This window comes from Gymnodraco acuticeps, unplaced genomic scaffold, assembly GCF_902827175.1.
Source record: "Gymnodraco acuticeps unplaced genomic scaffold, fGymAcu1.1, whole genome shotgun sequence".
Classification (NCBI taxonomy): domain Eukaryota; kingdom Metazoa; phylum Chordata; class Actinopteri; order Perciformes; family Bathydraconidae; genus Gymnodraco; species Gymnodraco acuticeps.
Genome location: NW_022992216.1, coordinates 1,474,417 through 1,489,918, shown reverse-complemented (window position 1 = coordinate 1,489,918; position 15,502 = coordinate 1,474,417). Strand labels below are relative to the sequence as shown.

The window sequence follows — 15,502 nt, the reverse complement described above, 5'->3', positions numbered from 1 at the left end:
AAGTGTGCTGACACAGTGGGATCTCGGCAATCAGAAAACTGGCTCAGTTAATTTACAAAACCTTGGAAACAGGAAACCAAGCAGAACAAAAGCTGACCTTTATAGAATCGAATTAGGCACAAGTATAAATCCTCCAGCAGGCTACGGCAGGTTATTTTTAAATCAGTGCAGCAATTGGACCATGCAACCGCCAACATCTCTCCGACGTCAGCCATCTTTGGGATGGTTGCGCTTAATAAATCTTACGCATGCATTTAGAAAAGTTTCTACTCATTACAGTTAAGTAGACTTGGCAGCAGCATGCCAAGGCTCAGCATTATCATGTGACAGCAGATAAGGTTATTGATTGGTTTAAGTAAAAGAAGAAATGGCAGAGTAAGGGTTTCCTGTTGGAGCAGGAAGTTGATGGATAGAGAAGAGGGATGGAGCAGGCAGAGAATGAGCGCTGTCCTGCCTCCAGTCATTTGTCTTCTCTGTTTCTGTCACTCTTTTTGATCTTTTTCTTTCTTTTCCTGTCACACTGCCCAGCTCTTCCTGTTTCCCTGCACCATCCTTCTCGATCAATCTTAACACTTTATCTAGGGTCTACCTTTCAGGCTTCCAATCCTCCCATAGCATCTATTTTACTTCCTTTTCTTTTCCTTAGGAGGCAAAGTCTAACCCATTTTCTACTCAGCATTGCTTCTGTACATTAAATAGCTTCTTATCCCATAAGTTTTACATCAAAATGTTTCAAAAACCTCATGTAACCTTTGATAGAGTTAAAAAAGAAAAGAAACTGTTATCATTAAAGAGGAACTTGAGGGATTTAGTAAAGCACTTCCATGTAGTTGATGGAATTAGACACATTTAAACAAGAATGTTCTTGATGATCTGGCATATAACCAGTAGCCAAAGTAAGATGTAGCGTTAGCAGCACGTTAGCAACACGTTAGCAGCATGTTAGCAGCTAATAGCAGCACGTCAGCTAATAGCAGCATGTTAGCAGCACGTTAGCAGGAGCTTCTTTGCTCTGTCTTTGTTCAGGCACAGTAATAAGCGTACGTCATAAGCATAGAGTAGTACTCCTTATCAAAAGCCTTTTTAATATGAAAAAAGCAACAAACATATAAACAATTACTTTTAGGCATAATACATACTGTTTATGACCCAAAAATCAATGGTTTACTTCCAGTGTTGTTTTTCTGCATCTGGATCTACCATTTGGATGATTTGGAAAATGTGCCATTCTTATTTTACTATCTAAATGTTGGCACAGTAACAACCCTGACAAGCCTGCCAGAATGCAGAATTGTGCGTATACCTTATGTAATTAGTAAACGAAAATAAATGTAATGTTGGGTGAAACTACACATTTAGTGGATATATTTAAAGCTCATCCGTCACAGTGCAGGATAAGGATTTATTCTGTAAAATTGGAAAATAAGATGTCTCACAAGTCTGATTAAATGCAAACAGAGCTCTTCTATGGCCTTTTTCCGATATAAAAAATATCAATTAAGAATTGATTTTGAAACCCCAGTTAATGTTTTTTTTTTAACATTCCCTTTAATTATAACATTTACAAAACACGTATTTATAATTGAGATGAACAGATGGAGTCTTTCTGCCTGGCTCCTCCTCTGTCCCAGGTCTCCCATCATTAGTTACACCTCACGGCACTCTTTTGGCTGGTTTCTCTCTCTACTCTCACTTCTTCTTTCCCTCCATCCCATCCTCTTCTCCTCTTCTCTGTTTCTCCTGGTAAGTCAACCTGGGGAAGTCTTCCTTACACCGGTGAAGAATTCCCTGCCAAATGAGTCTCCTCTCAGTGAACAGAGCATGAATGATGGCAGCGGATTGTTTCATACTCCTGTCAGAGAGTCTTGTTAGTTTGCTCCATGTCTGCCAGATTCAAGCTCTGTGTGTATTGAGAAAGATAGTTATTTAGACTGCATGCAAAAAGCCTTTCCTCTGTTTCTGACCCTGCTCTTCTCCTTCCTTCCTTTCCTTCCTTTCCTTCCTTCCTACTTTTCCTTCCTTCGCTCCCTCTGCTGCTCCTCTGCTATGCTGTGATAGTAATGTTGACACTAAGGAACTCTGTGGTAAGTGGACTGCCGACACACACATACACACACACGCACACACTTCCCTGCCGCTGGCCTCATTCTCTCTGTTATCTATTGTTAAAAAGTACTCCAGCTCGGCTGTAATGCAATTATTTTCTTTAAATATATGGTATTAATTCAGCCACTTTCAGTTAACCACTGTGAAATAATGTTGGGACTAAAAATGTTGTATAAATCTTGTGCCAATTTGCTTGTGTGTGAATGTGTGTGTGTGTGTGTGTGTGTGAGTGTGTGTGTGTGTGTGTGTGTGTGTGTGTGTGTGTGTGTGTGTGTGTGTGTGTGTGTGTGTGTGTGTGTGTGTGTGTGTGTGTGTGTGTGTGTGTGTGTGCGTGTGTGTGTACAGACTACTTTGCCAAGCACATGGGCGACTATGAGGGGGTGCTGGCCTCGCTGGAAACACTCAACCTCTCCATCCTCAAAGCCATGGACTTCACTAAAAAGGTAAGAGTTAGTGTGTGTGTGTGTGTGTGTGTGTGTGTGTGTGTGTGTGTGTGTGTGTGTGTGTGTGTGTATGTGTGTGTGTGTGTGTGTGTGTGTGTGTGTGTGTGTGTGTGTGTGTGTGTGTGTGTGTGTGTGTGTGTGGTGTGTGTGTGTGTGTGTGTGTGTGTGTGTGTGTGTGTGTGTTGCAGCATGACAGCTAGTGAAAGCTTTTATTTTACACTCGCCCTTCGATATCTTTTTACTTCCACTGCCTCCAAAGATCAGTCCAAACATCTTCTGAAGACATAAGTAGTTTTTACATGTCAAGATTGAGTAATACTAATTGGATTAAAGTTTAATTAAGAACTTAAGGGGACTTTTAAACCAGTTAAATCTGCATTAAAAAGACAAAAAGAAGCCGTTAAATGCTCAAAGCACTTCATGGTTGAATTGAAAACCTACTCTAACTGCCCCGTCCCTAGTGTCTCAAAGCTCCTACCTATTTTTAAGTATTTTAAGTCATTTTGCATACATTTGGCGCAAGATTAGCCCTTTATTAGGCAAATTCGACACTTTGCAAAAACAGTCCAATTCACAAAGATCTGTGATAATAGCAGTAAGTAAAATGATTTGCACCAAGAAGAGTTGGTGGTAACAAATGTGCTTTGGGCGACTGTGGCTGAGAGGGAGTGCGGTCTTCTTTCAACCAGAAGGTTGTTGGTTCGATCCCAGTCAACATGTCGATGTATCCTTGGGCAAGCTACTTAACCCTGAGTTGCTCCCGATGGCAAATGGTGAATGTGTGTGAATGTGAGCTTCCTGGAGCAAGCGGCACTGCTCTGTATGAATGAAGTGTGAAAGGGTGAATGATGACATGTATGTAAAGCGCTTTGAGGGGTCGTAAAGACTGGATAAAGTGCTATATAAGTACAGTCCATTTACCATTTGTTACGGCAAGACTTTCCAGTAAACATACTCTCAGAATTGAAGCTGGGTAAGGTGGCAATCTAAATACATTTGGGATGATGTGACAAGATGCAATGCCAGTCAATGTGTCATAAAAATAGATGAATGACGTGATGTAAATAAAGTAATTGAAATAGAATAACAAATTAATTAATGAAAAATGTGGTTATTATATGAACAAACAAATGAACCATTCCTTTCCTTTTCATTCTGCACAAACGTACACATTTATTTTAATGTAATTACCATAATATATTGTGTGAATCACACCTTAAACAGGGCAGATATTGTCTGAATGTACCCAAATTATGATTCATTCACGAGCGGCTGCAATATGTTTTTTGTTAATTTGCGCCTAAGTATATCAAATTGAGAAAGAGTCTGCAATATACTTTTAATATACATAAAATAGTGTTTTATTATTTTATTCTAAGCTTCTTACTTTAACAGACACATTTATATTTGGCTCTATTAAATTAATTCAACCAGCTGGTACCAACATATGGTAGTGTGCATCAAATGTACAGATGTGGAAGCAGTGTGCTGTGCTCACATTTGACCGCCCCAAACACACAGCGCCATGTGCATTGGCCCTTCCTCATAGATCAAGTGTAATGATATATGTGTGAATGGTGTGTGCATTGTGGAGTGCGGCAAAATAATGGGATGTCAAATTGTTGTGTGTGTGTGTCGCAGTCAGCTGGAGAACACTAACGTTTTTGTTTTTTCCCAGTTTTTCCCCATGTGCTATATATAGCAGGTCCACAGCCACAATGCCATTTCCATGTTCATGTGCAGCTTCAGTGTGTGTGTGTGTGTGTGTGTGTGTGTGTGTGTGTGTGTGTGTGTGTGTGTGTGTGTGTGTGTGTGTGTGTGTGTGTGTGTGTGGGTGTGTGTGTGTGTGTGTGTGTGTGTGTGTGTGTGTTTGTGTGTGCTTGTGTGCTTAATGGCCGGCAGCTGAAAGAAAGATAAAGACAGAGCTGTTGGATAGAGATATAGAAACACACCGAGCAGAGTGCTACACACACACACACACACACACACACACACACACACACACACACACACACACACACACACACACACACACACACACACACACACACACACACACACACACACACACACACACACACACACACACACACACACACACACACACTCACACTCACACTCACACTCACACTCACACTCACACTCACACTTGCCCTTCCTCCCACACCACCTCAGGCTAGTTTCTCTCTAATGAGCAGCCATTGTTCAATCAATCAGTGTCTCTCTTGTTATTTTGCTGTATCCCTTGTGCTCTTTCTTCTTCCCGCTCTCATTCATACTGTCATTTTTCCTGTAAGACACACACACATTCACACACACACTTTCCTTTCTCTTGGGCTGTGATATCATTATAGCCTCTCTTGCGGGCAGCAGCCATGCCATGTAAGGGGTAGACCAGTTTAAAGAGTCAAACAGCCAAACTACAGCACAGACACTGCTGACTCGTCTAACATTGATAGAGGTTTTGAGTGTGTTTCAGATTTCACAGCAACAATAGATTTGACTGCAGAGAGAGCTCGGGGGCTAAACCATCTCTATACATGAAGCCAACATTTATTTTGAGATCTTCTGTTGCATTGCGGTGTTCCCTCCTGTGTCTCGCTCTTATGTTCACTCTTTTTTTTCTGCTTCTGCTTTTTCTTTTTTGACTGTGACCACTGTGGTAGTGGCTCAGACACCCACCGCTGGAGATGTTTATAAGCTAAGTAGAACATCTGCAGCAGTGGAATAACCCATAACTCGCTTATTCATTTCAATGGAGCAAATCTGGCAAAGAGTTTGGGTGCCGATGTCATTCAACAAGGCGCAGTGTTGGCACAAGGGCCGTTTTGGGACTACTATAACAGCAGCATTCACAGTTGCAATTTTCGCATTTGTTATCTGACATCCCGTTTTCTTTCTACTTGTTCACTTTCAACATTGTCAAATATAGGCAAAATCCAGAACATTTGAATACGATAACAATAGTAAGGCATCACACTTGTATCTGCACTAAAGACAGCAATCAAAGAGTTGAAAATGAACAATTAGAGCAGTTCAATAGTTAACTTCTTTCATCAATCCACTGGTCCATCAAAAACGTATATTACTTATATCATCAGATGTAATAAGAAACACATTTCAGTTCACCTTTGTGACAAGGAGAAGGCTGAATAAGAAGGCAAAGCTCTCAGTCTACCGGTCCATCTTTGTTCCTACTGCCACCTATGGTCATGAAGGATGGGTCATGACCGTGATAACAAGATCACAAATACAAGCGGCCGAAATGGGTTTCCTCCAGAGGGTGGCTGGCATCTCCCTTGGCAATAAAGGGACATGTTCAGTCATCTTGGAGGAAATCGGAGTAGAGCTGTTGCTCCTTCATGTAGAAAGGTGTCAGTTGATGTGGTTCGGACACCTTGTAAGGATGCCAGCTGGCCCACTCCCTAGGGAGGTGTTCCAAGCACGTCCAGCTGGAGGTATTATATCTCTAAACTGGCCTGAGAGCGCCTTGGAATCCTCCAGTTGATGTGGCCAGGGAAGAGGAAGTTTGGAAACTGCTTCTTTAATGACTGGCATATGATGTTCCACATTACTGGCACTGGTAGTGAATCCGTTTTTCTATTATATTTTATAGTATTCTTATTTGCTTGTTAAAGTATTTTCTTTTTTTTTAATGACACATTTATTCCTGATCATAACTACCAAATATTGATTCATTTTTAGATCGTTAGGCATATACATGACAGTTTGTTGTATGACAACACAAAAGACACAAAATCTAATCTATTATTTTGTATTGTAAATGCTAATTAATGTTTTCTCTCAGATAAGCTCTATTGTTATTCAAAGATTAGCAAAAGCATTAATTTTGCTGCATTGTATATTCACATAAGACAGCAGCAATGCCCCTGTGGACACCAGGAACATAGGATGTGTTTTTTTCTGCAGACAAAATTGGAAACCAGGGTTCTAGATTGAAAGCCTGATAACATATAATGCCTGTTGATATGCTATAATGGCAATGGGCTCAAACATTGTGATTTTAATGGGTTTCAATGGGGAGATTGTTATCCCTGAAGGGCTGAGTGACTGTATGTTGGCTACACAGTTTATTTTAGACCTACTGTATTATTGTTGCTGTGGATGAACTTCCAACATTTGAGTACAAAGCCTTGACAAAATGTATGCCATTAGATTAAGAGCCAAAATGGTTCCTAGTGAGGCACAAGGGTGAAACTCTAACTCAAAAAAGCTCTTTTCAGCAACGCCTTTAATATTTCACAATATTTCTTCAGAGGCTGGAGCTTATCTGCCCCTCAACAAAGGTTTAAGTGGACAGTCTGAGTGCTAATCCACAAGTACCGATAAGAGCTTAAGTCACTAGGCTGGCAGTAAGAGCTGCAAATGTTTCAATTTAAAATTACCCTTTAAAATAGCACAAATAAAGCTAATATCTTTACCTTTCCCCCTGCCCTATTTTCTGCCCTGCCTCTTTATTCTTATGCGGTTTTCATTATTCAGATCCTCACCCTGCCCCCATCTGCTGCATTCTTCTCTTTTCTCTCTCCTCCATTTTATCATGTTCAAAAAGATTAATAGAAGTCAAGAAAAATTAAAAGATCAACAACAGTGAAGCAAGAGATGTTGATGGCTGTGTTTTACCTTCTAGACAATATCCGTGTAAAAACTGGAGATCTTCAAATTGAGGCAGATGTGAGGAGGCAGGGTGGGCGCAGCCAAAAGACAGAGCGTGATATTAGCTTGAGCAGAGGCTGTAGCCCGAGCCCTGGCCTTTCTGAGCCCACTGGGAATTGATTAGCTCCCCATTCACCTCAATGAATATAGACACGGCGAGAAAGACTGAGTGCAGATGGAAGGCAGACTGTACCCGGCTGTTACCTACAGTAATTAACAGCAATGGAGGGGACAGAGGGGGGGGGGGGGTGGGTCCTTCTTTAAAGCATTTGGTGCAGAACCTGGGGAAACCTTGCCAAATCCTTACAGGTTGATAGAAATAAAAAAATAAAAGATTGCTCATGGGATAATTATTTTAACAGAAGCCAATGCAATAACCTGCTTTGTCTTTCGGGATAATATTAAGAATCAACATTATCTGAATGTATCCTGTAAGGAAAAATGTAATATCTAAAACTGTAATCCACTGTAGAAACCATAACGGTGCTCCTCATCGTTCCCTTCATGCTCCCAGAGGGACATCCAGCGCACTAATAATTTATGTAAATGTGATATTTCCATTCACTTCATGCAGTATTTATTATTTTGACTATCAAGGTATCAATTAGTGGATGCAGTCCCTACTGCTGCCCGTCTTCAGAGGATCAAGGGATTTAGCAAGCATGCTGATCAAAAAGTAATTAGTGGTGATTAATAAACTCCAATCACCTCTGATCTCGCAGTAGATCAGTTTGAGTATAAACTGTAATTATCATGCTAATACATGGAGGAAGGAGTAGAGTTATCTCATAGGAATGGGCAGGTTTAGATGGTAATCTTACTGCAATTTAAGAGAAAGATGAACAGATACACATTTCATTTACTCTAACATTGCAAATTGGAAACCAGTGATCTTGACTTGGATGTGAGACCAAAATGACCAAAGGGCGCCTTCCTACAGTACTTCAAACCGCACCTTCTTCCATTGGCCCCTTGTTCGAACCGCAAACATCTTCAAACTCAGCCTTCATTTCGGGCTCTGCTACACACCTGTAAAGTTTGAAAAGTTATTTCGACCAGGTGTCCAAAAACGTAACCTTTAGATGCACGAGTGACTGGACCCTACACTCTTCCATAAGTTGGTCAAAAAGGACCCTTATTAGAATAATATGTGTTTTTATGACATTTTTGTCATTTTGGTTAAGAAAAATCACTTGTATAATATTTAGTATTATATTTTGGTTCACACTAGAAATATTTTATATTTAATTTTTCACTATTTCAAATTTTAGATTTTTTTTTACATTTTGAAAAAAACCATTTTGAACATATTATTGCAAAGATCCAACCCTCTCTTAACTGCCCTGCAGCTGAACGACCTATCCTACCTTTATATCATCCCACCTTGACTACTGTAACTCACTTCTCTACGGCATCCGCTTCCCCTCCCTCGATAGACTCCAAATTGTAAAAAATGTAGCCGCCCGACTCCTCACACACACCAGATATGGCACCACATCACACCAGTCCTCAAAGACCTTCACTGGCTTCCGTCTCCCAACGCATCAACTACAAAATACTGGCACTCACCTATAGCCCTCCATCCATCTGACCCCCCTATCTAACTGGTCTTCTCACCCCATACCAACCCCGCGGTCCCTCAGATCCACCTCAGCCGGTCTCCTGTCCCCCCAAGTCCAAACTAGGCAGCATTGGGGACAGAGTCTTTTCAGTGGCAGCTCCCAGGATCTGGAATTCCCTCCCCCAAGATCTCCGCTATTCTGAGACCCTCACAGTATTCCAGTCAATTTTCAAAACTCATCTCTTCTCCTCTGTCTACTCATAGCCCCCCCCCCCCCCCCCCCCCATCAATCCATGCCGGTTGATCAAGTTTGATAGCCCTATACCCCCACCCTAACCTTCCCTTATATTGCAAAGCGATTTTGAGTCCTTGAAAAGCCCTATACAAATATGATTTATTATTATTATTATTATTACTATTATTATTATTATACTGACAGGTATCAGATCTTGCTGTGTAAAATAATCTTCCTGAGAGGTGTCACTTGTGATGTAGTCTGTGTGGTCTACAGTGAATGTATTCCTGTAACAAGAATCAAAGGTTCCCATAGGATCCCATTGAAAGTGCATGCAGGTCATTTTTGACTCACTTATGGAAGCTTGGGGTAGTAATAGAAAAACTACAATTTCTTAAAATGTATAACATTTAAATAAAAATTTTGAATGGCATGATATCCAAAACATGTTTTTTGAGGAATAGCTGGAATATGAAATGATAACAAAATGGAATTACAAAGATACTTCAAGAAAACCACCTTACCGGGTCCAAAAAGACCCACTTATGCATCTAAGGGTTAAACAAATATATAGCATAATCCCCTGGCAAAGTACTCAATACCTATGACTTGCTAGTTTCCGCTATACAAAAAGTGCCTCCAGGACCACATGTTGCCATGATGACAGACACATACACTTACAAAGTGAAAAGAACAAAACAGCCACAAGCTGTTCCCTTACCCGCTCTGCCCAGTCCTTCTTACTAACCATCAACCTCATGCCAACCATATTAACAAAATTGCTTTTTTCCAACAACCAATAAACCTCAGCGATCACTCTGGTCCTTCAAAACCTCCACCTGATCCCAGTTGAATAAAGGATATACTTTAAAATACTAATCACCAGCTACAAAGCTCTAAAAAAACCTGGACCCTCCTCATCTCTCCGACCTCCTCCACCGTCACATCCCTACCCGCTCCCTGAGATGAAAACACCTTCATAACCACCAGGGCCTGGGGTGACAGCGCATCTCTTTTGCTGCACCCTTCCTCTAGAATGCCGTCCCAAACCACATCAGGCTTTAAAACCCACCTCTTCAAGGTAGCTTTTTCTTGTCAAACCCCTTTCCAAACACGTCATAACCCTGCCAGTTCTTATTTACTTTCTTTTTCTTTTCTTTTTTTTCAAATAGTTTTTGGGGCAAATTGTGCCTTTATTGAAGTGACAGAGGGGATGACACGTGGCAAATGGTCACATGCTAGGTTCAAAAGCCAGGTCCTCCACTCCACATGGACCAAGCCCCGGTACATGGGCCGGTACATGGGACGCCATCTTTGAGCTTTATGTTTCTCTATGCTTCTTTGAGCTCCTAGTTCTCACTTACTAATTAAATGTATTATTATTAAAAATAAAATGTATGATTTTGATGAAGTTAAGATCAAATTTGTATGGCTTTCTCAACTCTAGACTAAATGAACAGAAGAAACAGTTACATTTGCACCGTAACATCCCATTTCTGCTCAAGGCATCACCTCAAGAGTTCTTGACAGTTGCTCCCTTACAGTTGCCATGGAGGCAGGATCCTCGAGGGACAGTTGTCTTGGAGCTTGTTAAGAGGTTGCTCTGCCATGAAACGTGTTTTTGCATAAGATCCTTCACTTAGCAATCCCAACTAGTTGATCGTTTCGCTTATCACTGTTGTTCCTCTAGCAACACTGTGTTCTGAGACGGAAGATTGAAGATGATGTCCATCAATGATTATGAGCAGCAGAGAAAACTTTAGGAGAAACTTTCAGAGAAAACTTTAAGAAAGGAGAGGCTGTTTGTTTATCCAAGAAAGATTTTGAGAAAGCCCCCCTTCTGTTTCCTAACCACAGCAGCATCTTACTCATGTTCCCAGTTGACACCTCTGAATGTCATGATTTAGATTTACAATCCACAGGGAGGGAGAACATTTGTTGAAACGCGTCCAAAGAAATGCAAATCCAGTGTTGTTTCAACGGACTCTTTTATGGAACCATCAGAATCAGAAGTGGTTCCAGAAAACAATTTTAATTGGCTCTCCGGCAGGTGGAGATAAATAACGGTCCCTCTCTTGAGGACTGTGTGTGTGTGTGTGTGTGTGTGTGTGTGTGTGTGTGTGTGTGTGTGTGTGTGTGTGTGTGTGTGTGTGTGTGTGTGTGTGTGTGTGTGTGTGTGTGTGTGTGTGTGTGTGTGTGTGTGTGTGTGGTGTGTGTGTGGTGTGTGTGGTGTGCACACGTTGCTGAATCAAGCGACAAAAAGAGTAGAGGGAGAATTCATTCAATCTCCTGTCCTGTCGTTCCTGTATAAATGCTATGTTTAATGAGCCACTCTCATTAGCACTTGATTTTTTCAAGCTTTCCCTGAGCGAGCCGTCACACTCAATGACAACGCACACAGTTTCTCTCAGACTAAAATCTTGTTAAGCCTGTCTTTAAAAAGAAAAATCTTTCCAGGAAATTGTTTCGCACCAACGAGTGAACCTCCATGAGCTTTTTAGCTTCTCATCTGACTCCTCCTTGCCATCTCTTCTTCCTCTTTTCTCTCATCTTCTCCTCTTTCATCTCTGCTCAATTGTCTTCTTCCACCCCCCAAGCCATCCCCAGCTCATCCTCTTCATCCCATCCTTTCTCCATTAAGATTAAGGTGAAGCGGATCACGGGGCATAAGGGGGCGATTCGATCTGTACACAATACCTTAGGATGAGGCGGGTACAAGGAGAGGAAGATTGATGGAGGGGATTTGGAAAGAGAAGAAAGAAGTAGTAAAGATGAGAAGGGGAGAATGGGTGAGGGGAGAGGTTGGCGGGGAGCGGCGATGGTGATGAATAAAAGGATGAAATAGAAGTCAGTGTGTAAAACATCTCAGCTGGCTCAGTCAGTGGCTGTTATATGATTCTTTGTGGAACGTTCATCACTTATTCATTAGGATTTAATGGAGTTTCAGATAAAGATTGCGCAACAGTAGTAGAGCATGTTAAAATCGCAGTTGTGGCCCCTCTGTCCTTTAACTTTTATCCTCGACAGATTGATATTCACAACCTCAAAGGTCACCTATTGGGCAAAATCCTCTTCTTCATGTCTCTTCTACATCAACATGTGTCCCCTCTGTGTAAAGAGATTCTGAAAGTTTCAGGAAAAAAGATTCTCTCTCTTTTTGTCCTGATCCATTTATATAAAAACCTGTCTGAAAATGAGCTGATCAGATTTTGGCCACTTTATGATGTCATAATAATTTTTTGGCTTGTTAGCCATTAGCCAATCAGCAACCAAGGTAACCCCCCCCCCCCTTATCACCTGAATCTCATTCTAGAGCACCATAGTGTTCTTTTTAACCAAATATCTCTCAGAGGGGCGTGGGGAGGGGCTCCTTATTTTTTACATTACAATACATGTTACTTGTTAGACGCCTTTTATCCAAAGCGACTTACATACTCAATACTGTGGGCAATCCCCACAGGAGCAATTAGGGGTGACGTGTCTTGCCCAGGGACACAACGACATGCTGACTGCAGTGGGGTTTGAACCTGTGCTCCCCGGATCCGAACACCAACGCACTAGTCCACTACGCCACACGCCTCCCACTATTTTCATCTAAAGTAACAGTCAGAGAATCAGCACTTTTGAAACAGGGCTGAAACAGAGGGGATTATGGGATGCTACAATGATCTGATTGGTATTTCGAGCCAAACACTTCAGAGACATGTTTTGTATCTGAGACCTATAATATGGATGAAAAACAGTATAATAGGGGACCTTTAAAGAACGGAGCCCCAAAACTGACAAAAGGCATTCAAAGATGATCAAACGAGTCAGAAACTGAATACAGAAACTAGAAGGGCCTCAACCAATGGTGGCGTGTACACATACCATAATAAGGATCCAAAATATAACAGGTTCTTCCTCATTCTACACACCCTTCCCCCAATTGTCATGAAAATTGTCCAGTACATTTTTCCGTAATATTTCTGAAAAGAAACAGAAACAAACCAACAAACCAAACTCGAAACATAACCTCCTTGGCAGAGATAATAAAACTGTACGATAAATAATTCCACTGGAACGTAAAACTAATTATAATGCTTATCAAAGCCCCTTCCCCTTGAATTGAAGAACATGGACACAACACACTAATCATCTTAGCACGGAAAATGGAAAAGGTCACAAAAGGACAATGGGAAGTAAACACGTAAGATAAGATATCATTTACAAGTCATTTTCAGTTAGATTTGCTGAATTATATAGGAAGGCTTAAGTGCTTTGCTCTCACAGTAAAATTATAATTTGGTAATTTGCTCCAGAATGTGAGGACACATCACAGATTACATACATGGCAAGTTTAATAAATACAAATGGCAGAAAGTCCCAAGGTGTTTCTCAGCGGTGCACATGCGGCAGTGTGTACTTCTCAGTGTGTGTTTGTGAGGTGTGTGAATAGGCAGTCACCTGGTGTCAAGTCTGGGGCGTTTGTGCAATCACAGCATCCCAGAGACAGACACACACACACACACAAATTATTCATGTCCACATCATTAACAGTAGTGGGAGACAGTGAGGATGCAGACAGTCACAAACTTGGTGGATTGGACGCTCACATTGTTCACCTGTCAGTCCTTTTTTATGAAAATGTGCTGCATGATTTACATGAATACAGCTGAGTTTGATTGAAATGACACACACACACACATACCATGTATACATAACTTCAGGGGACATTACATTGACTTGCATGCATTTCCTGGAGACTTATCCTAACCTTAACCATAACCAACACATGCCTTACCCTTACCCTAACCCTAACCCTAAACCTAACCAAGTCTTCACCCTAACATTAATGATTCCCCTCATGGGGACCTCCATTTTGTCCCCATAAGGGAGGCGAGTCCCCACACGTGACTGTGTAAACAGATTTAGGTCCCCACAAGTATAGTAATGCTAGGCTACACACACACATACACACACACATAAATTAAATACATGTGTGTCACTAAGTTGTGTCAACCCTTAAAGTGCATCCCTCCACCTCTGGAACCCGGTGACCTGGTTACTCTCTGTTTCCCTGGTAACCAAGGAGCAGCATGCTGTAGCCTCTCTGCTTGATGTTAAAGAAGCACACACTTTGAATGTTATCAGGCCATTAAATGGCTGTTATTATTCTTTTCTCTACCATTTGAATGCTTTAAAAGCAGCAACCTGCCCCCATTAGTAGGTTGCAAATGCAATATTTGTATAAGGTTGAGGTTTCTTAGGCTTTACTTTATGTTACCTAAGATTAGGCGCCAATAAAATAATGTGGTTTGGAAAAATATCACTTTGGTTAAAATAAGTATGCATGCGTTTGTTACGTTATCTAAAATACATACTGTACGTTACATCACTTTGCTAACATTTCTATGTCAGTAACTTAACATGTACACTTTAAATCCAGTCTGTGTAAGTGTATTGTTCGTTTGACCAATTACAACGATGTTTCCCGACCAGTCTAAGCGGACTTTATCACTGCAAGTCACTGAAATTTCTCCTATGCTCCGGTCACAATTACTATGGTTGTTGGGTCACCGCCTTCTTATATCAGTGAGCAACCATGAGGATAGATGATAACACGTTCTGAAACTACTCATAGGTGTAGCACTACCCTTCTTACCCATATCTAGGACACTGATGACAACTGATAAGTTCCATTGTTGAGTTGATGTTCAAAAAAATAAAGTTAGACTCAGGGAATGAAGAGAGGTGGCAAGTGAGGGAGTTCACGATAAAGAATACAAAGTTACAAGTGCAGTAACGGCTGCGGAGAGAAAGAACAGACTGGAAAGATGAAGAGGAGGATAGAGGGGGGTAGAGTAGGGATGATGAAAGAAATACATTATAAAAGAGTGAAGAAGCAACACAAGAAGCTGAAGGAAGTGTGGGAGGTGATATAATAGAACAGAGAGTTGATAATGCATAGGTCAGACTGTGTGAAAAAGAGGTGAGGGAGGTCTCATGCCCTGCCATCACTGTCTGGATGAAGAGGAAGGCAGCTCAGTCAGTGAAACCTAATATCGATTACATGGTTTCATTTCAGCATTCAGCAGCTGAGTGGTACATTACTTGGAGTCTGCTTGAAGTTTCTGACAGTGGTGGTGATTGTTGATAGTGGAAATACAATTAGGAAGTTAAAGGAATCTCCTTTTCAAATTAACTTTAACAAGTAGCATCTCTACTGTAAAGCCTCTGCTCATTTCTTCTGCTCAATGCTGCTCTCCATACCAGTGAATTCAATGGTAAATACAATAGTCAAACTTAACAGTATGTCTCAAGGTAGTATAAAACATTGACTGACTTTTGTAGATTCATTACTAATGTACCTGGACAGGAACACTCAATGAGTAACGTTGTATTTATACCACTCTGATGCTCATATGCTTAATATAAAGCTGAAGCCAGCAGATAATTAGCTTAGCTTAGCATAAAGAATGGAAGCAGGGGAAACTGCCT

The 15,502-nt window shown here is 41.1% G+C and overlaps 1 protein-coding gene across 2 annotated transcripts in view; it reads left to right on the top strand.

The window, feature by feature from the left end:
• Positions 1-15,502, top strand: part of necab2 (N-terminal EF-hand calcium binding protein 2) — a 196,551-nt gene that overhangs the window by 63,672 nt on the left and 117,377 nt on the right. For both annotated transcript variants that reach the window (XM_034205911.1, XM_034205910.1), the window contains exons 4-5: positions 2,059-2,084; positions 2,452-2,549. In XM_034205911.1, the coding sequence (XP_034061802.1) occupies positions 2,059-2,084; positions 2,452-2,549 (124 nt within the window). The remainder of the gene's footprint in view (positions 1-2,058; positions 2,085-2,451; positions 2,550-15,502) is intronic.